Source organism: Myxocyprinus asiaticus, chromosome 26, assembly GCF_019703515.2.
Source record: "Myxocyprinus asiaticus isolate MX2 ecotype Aquarium Trade chromosome 26, UBuf_Myxa_2, whole genome shotgun sequence".
In the NCBI taxonomy this organism is placed as follows: Eukaryota; Metazoa; Chordata; class Actinopteri; order Cypriniformes; family Catostomidae; genus Myxocyprinus; species Myxocyprinus asiaticus.
This window is the reverse complement of record NC_059369.1, coordinates 31,837,756-31,852,347: the sequence shown is the minus strand read 5'-3', so window position 1 is coordinate 31,852,347 and position 14,592 is coordinate 31,837,756. Positions and strand designations below refer to the sequence as shown.

At 44.9% G+C, this 14,592-nt stretch overlaps 1 protein-coding gene across 1 annotated transcript; it reads left to right on the top strand.

Moving 5' to 3' along the window:
* Window positions 1–4,736: 4,736 nt before the first annotated feature.
* Window positions 4,737–8,306, top strand: LOC127416653 (extracellular calcium-sensing receptor-like). The gene is made up of 6 exons (XM_051656097.1): window positions 4,737–4,861; window positions 4,996–5,284; window positions 5,599–6,408; window positions 6,641–6,865; window positions 7,172–7,295; window positions 7,405–8,306. The coding sequence occupies exons 1-6, from the start codon at window positions 4,755–4,757 to the stop codon at window positions 8,304–8,306; spliced, it is 2,457 nt and encodes an 818-aa protein (XP_051512057.1). The 5' UTR covers window positions 4,737–4,754.
* The last annotated feature ends 6,286 nt before the right edge of the window (window positions 8,307–14,592 follow it).

The following is a 14,592-nucleotide window of genomic DNA, read 5'->3' as shown; positions in this document are numbered from 1 at the left end:
AAAGAAAAAACAGCTTAACAATGCAACCACATACTGTAGATCAATGAATACAATTTCTAAACAAGTGTATTCTTCAGTTACAGAACAACTCTCAGAAGTTGAAACCATGACACACACAATTTATACTTGGTTTGCTTAGGTTCAGTCCCGAAAGAAGAAACTGATGATGTAGGGCTGGAATGCAAAGGGAAAAGTCCTCCCAAAACTACATCTCCACCCTGGTAAAAGCGAGTATCCTCATCTCCCAGTAGATGCATTTATCCTTGCTTTCAGACTGACTCTGCACACGAAAACACACAGCAGAAGCGAAAGAGTGGGCAGAGATGCATGAAGCTGTGCCATAACTGACACAGACAAATAGAACTGCTGGGTACAGCATATGTAGATAGTCTGTGATCGAGGGATGGTCTTAAGTTTTCACAAGGTAACATACAAACCATTAGCATATGTCAGCATGCTATCAATCTTGAATGCACCAAGCAACTGTGAATATAATTGCTTCTATCGTCAAATGGTAAAGCACACCAATATTCAGCTATATGGCCATCCAAAAAGATTAGTGTTTGGAATTTTTTATTTAATCTAACCATAACCTTAATTTAACCTTACCTATGATGGTGCTTAAAGAGATAGTTAATGAAAATTATCTCATCAGTACTCACCCTCATGCCATCCCAGATGTTTGACTTTTTTCTTCATCAGAACATAAACAAATATTTTTTGAAAAATATCTCAGTTCTGTATGTCAATACAATGCAAGTGAATGGTGATCAGACCTTTGTAGCTCCAAAAAACACATAAAGGAAACCATATGACTCCAGTGGTTTAATCCATGTTTTCAGAAGCAATATAATAGGTGTGGGTGAGAAACAGAACATTATTCAATAATTTTGTATGCTAAATCTCCACTTTCACTTTGAGATATGAAAGTGAAACTAAACAGGCACCATTTGTGACTTTCAGATGTGAAAGTGAAGATTTAGAGTAAAAAAGGATTTAAATTGTGTTCTGTTTCTTACCCACACCTATGATATCGCTTCTGAAGATATAGATTTAACCACTGGAGTCTTATGGATAACTTCTGTTTCCTTTATGTGATCTTTGGAGAATCAAAGGTCTGATCACCATTCACTTGCATTGTATGGACCTACAGAGCTGTGATATTCTTCTAAAAATCTTTGTTTGTGTTCTGCTGATGAAAGAAAGTCAGACACATCTGGGATGGCATTAGGGTGAGTAAATGATGAGAGAATTTTCAATTTTGGGTGAACTATCCTGTGGTGATGTAAGCGTGGCCGAGCGACGTCTGTAGAGAGCGAGGCCGGGAGAGGAAGGATTGACACCTGGGAAATTATCTCTAACAGTTGTTCTGTGTTATATTGAGAGCTGTTGAGGGAATAAGAGGGCAGTCCAGACTGCCAGAGGAGAGAGACCAACCTGAGTGTGTGTGCCCTGCTGAAAAGCAAACCGGGGGTGTTATACTGTAAATTAGTGTAAAGAAAGAACTTTCGTGGATTGTTTATCCGGCTCCCACTTCCTCCTTCCTACCTGAACAAGTGATGTATCACAGTGGTGCTGAAACCCAGGAATTAGGAGGAAGAAAATGGCATCATGGAGTCCTCGCCGCTGGCCGAAGTATTCAAGACCCTCGCTAGCATCCACCAAGCCAACATTAGTCTTTGTTTGAGTTGCATCTGGAACAGGAGCAGTGGTTCTTGGCTTAAGCGGAGGACCAGCAGGTGCTACAGAGCTTGGTATACCAGGAGGGGTCTTCTGCCACGATCCCGGACCCACCTATGGCCATACCGCACTTCACGCTGACAAAGATGGGACCTCAAGATGGCCCGGAGAATTGAGGATTTCTTTTGGAATCCCCACTCGGGAGATAATTATGAAGAATGCCTCCGCAACACTTCGTGCTGAAATGTTGCGCAGAGGCACTGCTTCTGGATTGCGTTGCATAGTCCACTAGAACCAATACAAAGCAATGTCCGTGTGCCGTCCGATCTAATGGTCCGACGAGGTCCATACCAATTATTTCGAAGGGGACCTCAATTAATGGAAGGGGATGCAATGGCGCACTTGGGGTGGCCAGCAGATTCACCAGCTGACATTAACGGCATGCCACACACCACCTGCGAACATCCCCGCAAATGCCCGGCCAACAAAAAAGGGCCATTAGATGGTTCAGTGTCTTTTCCTGCCCTAAGTGACCCACCATCGGATTATAATGAGCCATCTGGAATAACATTTCCCGACAGCTCCGCAGTATAAATAATTGGGTTGTATCCTCCTTTGTCTAAGTGTCCTGCGTTACTCGATACTACCGATCCTTGATAATTGAAAAATACGGATATGGAAGTGCATTGTCCGGTTGGAGGCATTGACCATCAATCACTTTCACTTAATCAAAGGCGTGCCGAAGGGTCTCATCTCGCATCTGCTCCAGAGGCAAATCCTCTGCCGGGAATCCTCTAAGGGCTGGGGAAGCCGAGATTTCCCCCTCCCTTACATCCTCCTGATGTGGAGCTGACGTAGAAGGCCCTGGCACTGCCTCCCCAGCCAGCAAATCACACAACACACACCGAAATGTTTTGTTGCAGGACCCATCCACACACATTCCCCTTAATAAAGTTGTAAATGCCAGACAATTCGTACTCAAGATTAGTGGATGGGAGAGGCAGGGACTAACCGCAGCCTTGTCACTATGCTTTTGTCCCCTCAATTTAATAATGACCATCACTACAGGGTAATTTTTAATATTCCCATGCACACACCTTACCTTCACCCGCTGGCTCGTATCCAAAGATTGAACCAAGCTTTGGTGAATGGAGGTTTGATTACAACCTGAATCCACCAAGGCTTGGTATGTACCCTCCTTAATACTCACAGGTATCCAGTACGTTCCTGCTCGATTGGGGGTGGCCTGTGGTGTATCAGGGATCCGGACCGATGTCTCCACCTCCATCGTGGGGCATCGTCCTGGAAATGCCCAGGTTCCTCGCAGCTCCAGCAGACAGGCCCAGACTTTATGCCCACATCCACGACAGCGGTTTCACCAGCCTGTGGGTGAGAATGGAGAGGATTAGGGAAGACCAGTGGGTTGAATGGCCAACGGGACCAGGGAACCGGGTTTGGGGTCAGAATTCCCAGTTTCCGGGGAATAGGAACAGAATGAGGGAAGGATAGGGGGATGGAGGAGAGAGAGAGAGAGAGAGAGAGGTGACAAGTGGCACGAGCCCATATTATTTGCAGTACGAGACATCCCGCAAGCCTCCACGGGGTTCTCCCCATTTGAATTATTGTACGGGCATTGACCATGCAGCGTGCTCGATGTCCTATGGGAAAATTGGGAGGAGAGGCCTTCAAACAGCAAAAAAATTAAATTCAATATGTTCTTCACCTGAGAGCAAAATTCCACACACTGGGGAAATTAACACAGGAGAATTTGCTCCAGGCTCAAGAACGTCAAAGTCGGCTGTATAATAGGGGTACTCTGCTACGGGAATTTACACCGGGAGATAAAGTCCTTGTATTGCTCCCCAGATCGAGCCCTAAATTACTCGCCAAGTGCCAAAGACCCTTTGAGGTCACACGGAGTTGGGGAAATCAATTGTGAGGTGAAACGAACGGATTGAGGTGGGGCACGTCAGATTTACCACCTCAACCTCCTAAAACCATGGAGAAAGGTGGTCCTCTTCACTTTGGCAATGGTGGTTCCAGAGAGGAAGGAGCTCAGACCAGAGGTGAACTTAAAAGTCACTGATCGCAAATGTAGATGCGGTGACCCAATGCATTGGATTGATGAGCTGCTAGATCAGTTAAGCACAGCTTGCTTTTATTCGACAGTGGATTTAATGTAGGGATATTGGTAGATCCCCTTAACTCCCATGTCCTGCACTGTTCGGATTACACCAATTCGTTACACTTCCGTTTGGTTTGTTCAGGGCTCCATCTACGTTTCAGTGGCTCATGGACTGAATCCTCAGACTGCATGCTGCGTACGCTGCTGCCTATCTCTATATATCATTATTTACAGTAATGATTGGCAGCGGCATCTGCAGCATCTGAGGGCTGTCCTGAGGTCGTTGAGATGGGCGGGACTCACGGCAAACCCAAAGAAGTGCACAATTTGGCGGGTGGAAGTACGGTATCTGGGCTTCCGCTTGGGTCATGTTTGACTGCAGCCTATGGACAAACTGACAGCTAGATTGCCAAAGATCTGCAAAGCTGTCATTGCTGCACGTGGAGGATTTTCTGATGAGAATCTAAGTAGTTTAAGAAGTTCTGAACACTTTTTTTCAAATTGTAATGGTAATTTTTCACATTATTAATATCCTGACTATACATTGTGATCATTCGAATGCCACTTTGGTGAATAAAAGTACCAATTTCTTTCCATAAGAGCAAAATATGTACATTATTCCAAACTTTTGGCTGCCAGTGTAGTTATTAGACTTGGTAAAAATATATAGTAATGTATAAGATGTGTAACATGATCAGCAATACTGTTTCTATTGGGCACATCATGGGTAACACCAAGGAGCACCTGATTTGATGTATTACTCAGGAGGATGTCATTCATAATGATATGCATAGTATAAAACAAAAGGCAACACAAGCATCTTCCTGCCTTTTGTGTTGTTGAGCTTAACAGAATAATGATTCATATTTTTTTCTCTGTTTTTCACCTCTCCAGTGCAGCTGTTTCTTTAGACTGCTCCCCACAGGGTGACTTTGATCTGCCAGTGTTCATGACTAGTGGAGACTACACATTAGGGGGAATTTTTCCTTTGCATTACAGAGTAGAGCTTCCATCTACAGACTACATAAACAGACCTCTAGCAGCACAGTGTCGAGGGTAAAGAGAGTTTTTCCTGAATAATTACATTTTTTTGGTCTGTTTTTTAAGTTTATAGAAATTGAAAGAAAATTAATCTATGAGATAACCATCCATTGAATTTTTACAAACTGCTGTAACTGTTTTATATACAGGTTTGACCCAAGGGCCTTTCGCTGGGCTCTCACTATGAAGCTTGCTGTGGAAGAGATAAACAACAGAAAAGACCTCCTGCCAAACCATACTTTGGCTTACAAGATCTTTGATTCCTGTGCCACCCCTGTAACAGCTCAGAAAGCAGTCCTGGCAGTGCTGAATGGGCAGGATGTTGTTCAAAATTTTATTTGTTCTGGAGCTGGCCCTTTATTAGGTTTAATAGGGGAATCTGGATCCTCACAATCCATTGTTGTTTCCAGAACTCTGCAGCCCTTCAGAATCCCCATGGTAAATAGAGACCTTGTTACTCAATCACATATTGGCTTTTTCCTGTATTTTTTAAGTTTATTCTTGATGAATGTGTTTTATCTTTCAGTCTTATATTTCTTATATATGGATTCATAATTATCAACTTAAATATTTAATTTGTTTTTATGAAAATATATTATATGCTATGCTGTCATTTTTCAGGAATGTATGTACTGTTTGGAGCTGGGTAACACTGATTGTTTTCTGTTTTATTTCTTCCGTTTTATATATATATATATATATATATATATATATATATATATATATATATATATATATATATATATATATAGATAAGCTATTTCTCAACTTGCTCTTGTCTAAGTGATCGGAAGCAGTTCCCGACATTTTTCAGAGTGGTCCCCAACGACAATTACCAGGTCAAAGCCATCGCACAGCTCTTGAAGAAGTTTGGCTGGACATGGATTGGTGTGGTGACTGAAGACCATGACTATGGCAGGTTTGCTTTACAGGGCTTAAAGCAAGAAATTGAAAATGCTGACATATGTTTGGCTTATCATGAAATGATCCCTAAAGACTATAGCCGGGAACAGGTCCTTAAGATTCTGAAAGTAATGAAGGAATCCACAGCTAAGGTAGTTGTTGTTTTTTCAGGAGAAGGTGAATTTGATCCTTTTTTGAAAGAGTTTATGACTCAAAATATCACAGGAATTCAGTGGATTGCAAGTGAGGCTTGGGTTACAGCCTCAATATTAGCAGAAACGTATCCATTCCTTGAGGGCACAGTTGGGTTTGCAATCCGTCAAGGACATATTCCAGGTCTAGAGGATTATCTCAAAACAGTAAATCCAGAAAGGTACCCATTTAACCCTCAAGTTCAGGAGCTGTGGGAAGCTCTATATGGCTGCTCTCACATGTCCACCAGCTTGAACAGTCATCTGCCCTCCTGCACAGGGAAGGAAACTCTCAGACAAGAGCACTCTGCCTACATGAATACTTCCAGCCCTCGTGTGAGCTACAATGTGTATAAAGCAGTGTATGCCTTTGCTCATTCTCTGCATAATCTCATTCACTGTACACCTGGAAATGGGCTGTTTGAAAATTTCTCATGTGCAGACCTCAACAATGTGTTTCCATGGCAGGTAAAAATACCACAGGGTTTGATGAGAACTGATAATCAAACAGAACTGTAATAAATACAATGTTCTGTATCAGTTATTTCTTAAAATTAATCTATCTAAATTAAAATCCACCAACAAATTCAATCTCACTTTGTTGTACTTTTTAATCCCAAATGTCTGCCTTTTCTCCGTTTCTTTCTTCTTGCTTATTTTTATTTATTTTTGTTATTTATTTATTTATTTTACTCAAAAGCTTCAGCATTATTTACAGGAAGTCTCTTTATCTATTTCTGGAGAAGAAGTAAACTTTGATGTTAAGGGAGATTCAATCCCATCATATGATTTGATAAACTGGCAAAGACAGACAAATGGAGATATTCAGTTTGTTAAAGTGGGCCTGTATGATGGTGCTCAGCATACTGGGAGAGAACTGGTGATTGATGACCAGGCCATCATATGGTCTAACCAACAGAGCAAGGCAAGGTGTTGACTGTGTACTGCACTGCCATCTGTTGTTCTTTGAAAATGGGTGGCACTATGAGATCACTGAGCCCCCATTAGTATAATAAAATTGTATACTATTTAACAAAACAAAAAAAACAAAAAACAAAAAAAACATCTGCAAAATGTAAAGTAATTGCACTGTAAATTAAGGAAATCTTAAATTCAAAGTCTCCCTTTTGTGATGTTTATTCTCAATATTTAAAAGTAATTTGCTGTCAATGCATTTAGTTTCTCATAGACTTGCAGATCAATTTTTAAATCAATATAATTTTTGATATAGGTACCTGTGTCTGTGTGCAGTAACAGCTGCACTCCAGGATTTAGGAAGGCTGTCAGTCATGGGGAGCCTCTGTGCTGCTTTGACTGTGTTCCATGTGATATTGGCAAGATCAGTAATCAGACAGGTGAGAGCACCCTCCTGTATGTTTTCCTATGGAAAAGTGAATATAAAGACTCCTCTTAACCATTTGTTCATGCTGTCAATATGATTTTGTAAATTATAATTTTTTTCAGATTCAATAGATTGTCTATCATGCCCTGAGGATTATTGGTCCAATGCAAATGGAACAATGTGTATCCCGAAGGTAGTTGAGTTTCTCTCACACGATGCAATGGGAATCACCCTGACTGTGATAGCTGTAGTGGGAGCCTTTCTGACTATCACAGTGCTGCTGATATTTCTGTATAACAGTGGAACCCCTATAGTCCGTGTCAATAATTCAGAGCTCAGTTTCTTCATCCTGCTGTCCTTAACTCTGTGTTTTCTGTGTGCTCTGGTGTTTATTGGGGAACCAACATCCTGGTCCTGTATGCTGCGGCACACTGCCTTCAGCATCACTTTCTCCCTCTGCATCTCCTGCATCCTGGGCAAGACTTTAGTGGTGCTGGCAGCTTTCACAGCTACCCAACCTGGAAACAATATCATGAAATGGTTGGGCCCCACACAGCAGAGAATCATCATTTTCAGCTGCACTCTAATCCAGGTGGTGATTTGTACTGCTTGGCTTGTAGTATCACCTCCTTTCCCCAACAGAAACACTAAATATCAACAGTCCAAGATCATCCTGGATTGCAGTGTGGGATCTGATCTGGCCTTCTGTTGTGTGCTCGGATATATTGGCCTCTTGGCCTGTGTTTGCTTCTTTCTGGCTTTTTTGGCCCGGAAGTTGCCAGGCAATTTTAATGAGGCCAAGTACATCACCTTTAGCATGCTTATATTCTGTGCCGTGTGGCTGGCCTTTGTACCGGCATATGTCAGTTCACCTGGTAAATTTACAACTGCTGTGGAGATTTTTGCCATTTTAGCTTCTAGTTTTGGCCTGCTTCTCTGTTTATTTGCCCCAAAATGTTACATTATTTTACTGAAACCTGAGAAGAATACCAAACAACATTTAATGGGAAAAGTTGTAAAATAAAATAATTTTGCTTTATTACAGCAAATATTTTTCACTTGCAATGTTAAATGAAGCTCCATCTTAATGTACCTGTATATATATATATATATATATATATATATATATATATATATATATATATATATATACACACAGTTTTTTTCCCTCAGGCTATCCATCTCATGAAGAGTTAAAACTGCTCCATTGAGCAATAATTAATGTGCAATACACAGCTTGGTCTATTTATATTTATCCAACATACCATACCTCTTCTGCCATTACATTCCCTTCTGTATATAACATATTCATATTTGTATTTTATATATATATATATATATATATATATATATATATATATATATATATATATATATATATATGTGTGGTTGGGGAGGAATGGAATACATGTAACAGGATTATGTATTTAAAATACAAAATATAAGTAACTGTATTCCACTACAGTTACAATTTAAATCATTAGTAATTAGAATACAGTTACATTCAAAACGTATTTTGATTATTGAAGAGATTACTTTGCATTTTATTGTCATTTGTTTCATTTAATATTTAGTCCTTTCAGATGGAAAACATTTCTACATATAAATTAATTCCGCTTTTAATTCCGGGAATGCAGAGGAGCATAAACAAGCCAGTTATGCCCTCCGCAAAACTATCAGAGCAGCCAAATGCCAGTACAGGGACAAGATTGAAGGACAGTTTAACACCACCAACTCTAGAAGCATGTGGCAGGGAATTAATATCATCATGGACTTTAAAGGGAATAAAAACTCATGAACACCGCTGCCGCTCTCTCCCGGATGAGCTAAATACTTTTTATGCTCGTTTCGAGGGAAATAACACCGCCCTCGTGGATAGAGCTCTGGTGGCCAAAGCTAGAGGTTAGTTCACTCTCTCCGTCTCTGTAGCGGATGTAACCCGATCCTTCCGATGGGTAAATATCTGTAAAGCCGCAGGTCCAGACGGCATTCCGGGCCGCGTCATCAGAGCATGCGAGAACCAAATGGTTGGTGTTTTTACAGACATTTTCAACCTTTCCCTCTCCTTGTCTGTGGTCCCCACATGCTTTAAAATGTCCACCATTGTGCCTGTACATTGCAGTTTGCTCACCGCAACAACCGCTCCACTGATGATGCCATTGCATGTACAATACACACTGCTCTCTCCCACCTGGAAAAAAGGAACACTTATGTGAGAATGCTGTTTGTAGACTACAGCTCAGCATTCAACACCATAGTGCCCTCCAAGCTTTATGTTAAACTCCGGGCTCTGGGCTTAAACAGCTCGCTGTGCAGCTGGATCCTGGACTTCCTGTAAAGCAGACACCAGGTGGTTAGAATGGGCAGCAACATCTCCTCATCACTGACCCTCAACACTGATGCCCTGCAGGGCTGTGTTCTCAGCCCACTCCTGTATTCCCTGTACACACATGACTGTGTGGCAACACACAGCTCCAATGCCTTCATTAAGTTTGCTGATGATACGACGGTGGTAGGACTGATCACTGATAATGATGAAACGGCCTACAGAGAGGAGGTGCACACTCTGATACGCTGGTGTCAGGAGCACAACCTCTCCCTCAATGTCAGCAAGACAAAGGAGCTTGTGGTGGACTTCAGGAGAAAAGACAGAGAACACAGTACAATCACAGTCAATGGAGCACCAGTGGAGAGAGTCAGCAGCTTCAAGTTGCTCGGTGTCCACATCACTGAGGAACTCACATGGTCCGTCCACACTGAGGCCGTTGTGATGAAGGCTCATCAGTGCCTCTTCTTCCTGAGATGGCTGAGGAAGTTTGGAATGAACCGCCACATCCTCACACGGTTCTACACCAGCACTGTAGAGAGCATCCTGACTGGCTGCATCACTGCCTGGTACGGCAATAGCACCGACCACAACCGCAAAGCCCTGCAAAGGGTGGTGCGAACTGCCAGACACATCATCGGAGGTGAGCTTCCCTCCCTCCAGGACATATAAACTCACTGCTACCATCACGCAGGCAGTATCGCAGCATCAGGACCCGCACCAGCCGACTTTATGACAGCTTCTTCCCCCAAGCAATCAGACTTCTGAGCTCTTGATCTCTCACGATCAATATACATCAGCACTGCACTTTATTCATCTTATTATCTCACAATGGACTGTCTTAAATTATATTCTCTCTTAACAACACACTGGCAACTGACTATCAACCGACAGCCTGAATGTCAATACAGTACAATACAACCTACTGTATATTTTATATATTCTATATATACTATTTTATTGTATAATGTGTATTTTATATTGTGTGTATGTGTATTCTATATTGTGTGTATTGTATACTGTACAATATTCTATATTGTGTGTATTGTATACTGTACATTGTATATTATTATTTGTATATTGTGTTGTGTGTAATTATGTGTATATTAGATATGTAAATTGTTATGTGTAAATCTGTTTATTGTAAATTGGTATATGTCTCATCACTGTCATGACTGCTGTGTTGCTCGGAACTGCACCCAAGACTTTCACCCACTATTGCACTTGTGTATATGGTTGTGTGACAATAAAAGTGATTTGATTTGATTTGAAATTATGAGATTCAAAGACAATTTGAACAGCAGTGAAACACTTTCTTATGATGTGTTACATTCATATGAGCAGACAGAGAAGTAAGTTTGAAGTAAGTTTGGGCAGAAGAAATAGAAGTAAACCTTGTGTAAATTGTCAGCTTTACGCTAAGCTAAAATGCTATTTCTAGCCATTTTACATGCACGTTACCAGGCACGATCATTTTTTTTATCAAGAAAATTCATGTTAGATCATAATTTATTTTTTTCTAGTACGACCTTTGATATTAGGGCAAAAATCATATACTTAATAATAATATTTGTATTGTTCCCTATCTGTCACTCACTCGACATTGTGTCGATGTAGTGACACTAGGGGTCACAATTGGGAGCCCGAGACACCTCTGGTCTTTGATAAAAGGCCAATGAAAATTGGCGAGTGGTATTTGCATGCCACAACCCCGGACATACGGGTATAAAAGGAGCCGGTATGCAACCACTCATTCAGATTTTCTCTTCGGAGCCGAACGGTCATGCTCACTGAGCTGAATTCTCACAACTGTTCATTCACCTCTGCTGGATCTGACGGTGCATTTCAGCGGCTTCTCCCTCCTCTGGACTAGTGCACTGCAAAGAATGCCCCTGGGCGCTTCGGCAGAAAAAAGAGAGTATATTTTCCAGAAAGAGTATATTTCTCTAAAAGAGCGGCACACACAGAATGTCTTTTTAAAGACGTGTCTTTTTAAAGATGCCTTTCTGATTGTGTGTAATTCCTGGTTGCGGTCATTACCTCTCAACTTCAGACGGTCATGATCGCTGTCTTTCGTGTCTGGGTGCGACCCACACAGAGGCAGCGTTCCGCCGGGTACCCCCTGCGGACCTCCCATTCCTCAGCACGCTCGTCTGCCCCGATCGGGCTTCCGGATGAGTCCGCCAGCTCATCTCATGGCGAGTTCGATCTCTTGTTCGGAGCTCACGAAGCTGATGAGCTCTCGAGCGCAGCATCGGAGAGCGGGCTTGTCCAGTTGGACGCAGAAGCCTCAGCTGGTCTCCCCCCTTCGGGGACGATTGCCCAGTCACAGGCTGATGCAGAGATGACGGACCTACTTTCCCGGGCGGCCGCGAGCGTCGGGCTAGAGTGGAACCCTCCACTCTCCCCTGAACTCTCGTGGCTCGATGATTGGTTCCTGGGCTCGTGGCACTGCTCAAAGCAGCCGCGCCCCAATCCAGTGCCTTTCTTCAAGGAAGTGCACAAGGAGCTGACAAAATCGTGGAAGGCACCTTTTACTGCCCGGTCCCGATTTCTTAGTTCCCCGCACTCACTACCCTCGATGGCGTGGCGGCCAGGGGCTATACGGCCATTCCCTCAGTGGATAAGGTGCTCGCGGTGCACCTATGCCCACAGAGCACCGCCATCTGGCGTGGACGCCCAAAGCTCCCGTCTAAGTCCTGTAGGTTCACTTCGTCCCTAACGACCAAGTCCTACAGCGCTGCTGGACAAGCCGCCTCTGCCCTGCACGCCATGGCTCTTCTGCAGGTCCACCAAGCCAAGGTGCTAAAAGAAATGCACAAGGGTAGTTCTGCCCCAGAACTGATGCAGGAACTGCTCTCGGCAACCGGCCTCGCTCTCCGAGCAACGAAGGTCACTGCGCGGTCTCTCAGGCGGACGATGTCCACATTAGTGGTCCAGGAGCACCACCTTTGGCTCAACCTGGTCGAGATGGGTGAGGCTGATAAGACACGGTTCCTTGCTGTCCCCATCTCCCAGGCTGGCCTATTCGGCGACACCGTCGAGGACTTTGCCCAGCAGTTCTCAACGGTGAAGCAGCAGACGGAGGCTATCCGCCATATCCTGCCCCGGCGCAGTTCAAGATGCTGCACCCCGTCTGCTTGTCGCCAAGGGCATCCCCCTGCGGTGACTGCACCGGCTCCGCCACAGCCCGCCCCTTCGGCCCAGCCACGGTGTGGAGCCCACCGCAGGAAGCAGACGCCACCCGTATCATGGTCGGCCGCCAAGAACCCACAAAGGTCATCAAAGTGCCCCTGAGACAGGCAACCCAGGGTCGACGAAACCCACTGCATTGGAGCTGGTAGTAAGACCACTCCATCCCCCGGTGGAGGGCCGGGTGGAGAATATTTTGTTGCCTTTTCATTTGATTTCGCCGCATGCCCAAGTGGCTGCGGTACCCAACAGTTCAGCAAAAGAGCGGTTTCCTCCTTCCCTGGGTCACATACCCGGTGTGCACGGTCATCACACCACTGTCCACCTTTTTTCCCTTGCAGGATTGGCGCTCCAGCGGCGGTCTGGCCGCCCCTGCGCGCCCAGCTGTGGCACACATCTGCCCCCGATGTGACAGTCTCCACGGGTTGCGAGGACAGGCTGCTCTGTGGGTGGTCACAAGGAGCCAGGTAAGTGCTTCAATGTCCCTGGACTCTGGTGTGGCACCTCGAGCTTCACCGCGCCGCGAGACCCCACCTGCCGGTACAGTCCAACGATGTTGTCCCTTTGGTCCCCCTCGCACGGAACTTGGATGCGTGGCTTGCGCTTTCCAATCCGTCGCGATGGCTGGTCCAGACCGTCCGACTCGGCTACATGATTCAGTTCACCAGGCGTCCACCCAGGTTCAGCGGTATCCACTTCGCCTTGGTGAAGGACGAAAACGCTGCTACCTTGCGCGCGGAGATCGCCACCCTCCTATGGAAGGGTGTGATAGAACCTGTCCCTCCGGCTGAGATGAAGAAGGGGTTTTACAGCCCCTAATTCATCGTACCGAAAAAAGGCGGTGGGTTGCGGCCAACCATGGACCTGCGAGTACTGAACCGGGCTTTACACAGACTCCCGTTCAAGATGCTGACGCAAAAATGCGTTCTGGCGAGCATCCGGCATCAAGATTGGTTCGCGGCGGTAGACCTGAAGGACGCGTACTTTCACATCTCGATTCTACCTTGACACAGGCCCTTCCTGCTGTTTGCATTCAAGGGTCAGGCATATCAGTACAAGGTCCTCCCTTTCGGCCTGTCCTTGTCCCCTCGTGTCTTTACGAAGGTCGCAGAGGCAGCTCTTGCCCCGTTAAGGGAAGTGGGCATTCGCATTCTCAGCTATCTCGACGATTGGCTAATCCTAGTTCACTCTCGGGACATGTTGTGTACACAGGGACTTGGTGCTCTCGCATCTCAGCCGATTAGGGCTTTGGGTCAACTGGGAAAAGAGCAAGCTCCTCCCGGTTCAGAGCATCTCTTTTCTCGGTTTGGAGTTGGACTCAGTCTCATTGACAGCGCACCTCACGAACGAGCGCGCACAGTCGGTGCTGACCTGTTTGAAGGTGTTCAAACAGAAAACAGCGGTTCCACTGAAACTCTTTCAGAGGCTCCTGGGGCATATGGCATCCTCAGTGGTGGCCACCCTGCTTGGGTTGGTGCATATGAGACCGCTTCAGCACTGGCTTCAGACTTGAGTCCCGAGATGGGTATGCCGCGTCTCTTCAGCCCTTGGACCGACCTCTCTTTCTACGGGCAGGTGTTCCCCTAGAGCAGGTCTCCAGGCATATCGTGGTCATGACAGATGCCTCGAAAATGGGCTGGGGGCACTGTTTGCAACAGGCACACAGCCGCCAGCTTATGGACGGCCCCGCGGCTGCGTTGGCACATCTACTGCCTGGAGTTGTTGGCAATTCTGCTCGCCCTACGGAGGTTCCGGCCATTGATCCAGGGCAAGCACGTGTTAGTTCGGAAAG

Coding starts and splice junctions, on each gene's coding strand:
- LOC127416653 (XM_051656097.1), top strand. CDS start 4,755: ATGACTAGTGGAGACTACACATTAGGGGGAATTTTTCCTTTGCATTAC. Junction 6,409..6,640: donor ACAATGTGTTTCCATGGCAG/GTAAAAATACCA, acceptor TTTACTCAAAAG/CTTCAGCATTATTTACAGGA. Junction 7,296..7,404: donor CAAGATCAGTAATCAGACAG/GTGAGAGCACCC, acceptor AATTTTTTTCAG/ATTCAATAGATTGTCTATCA.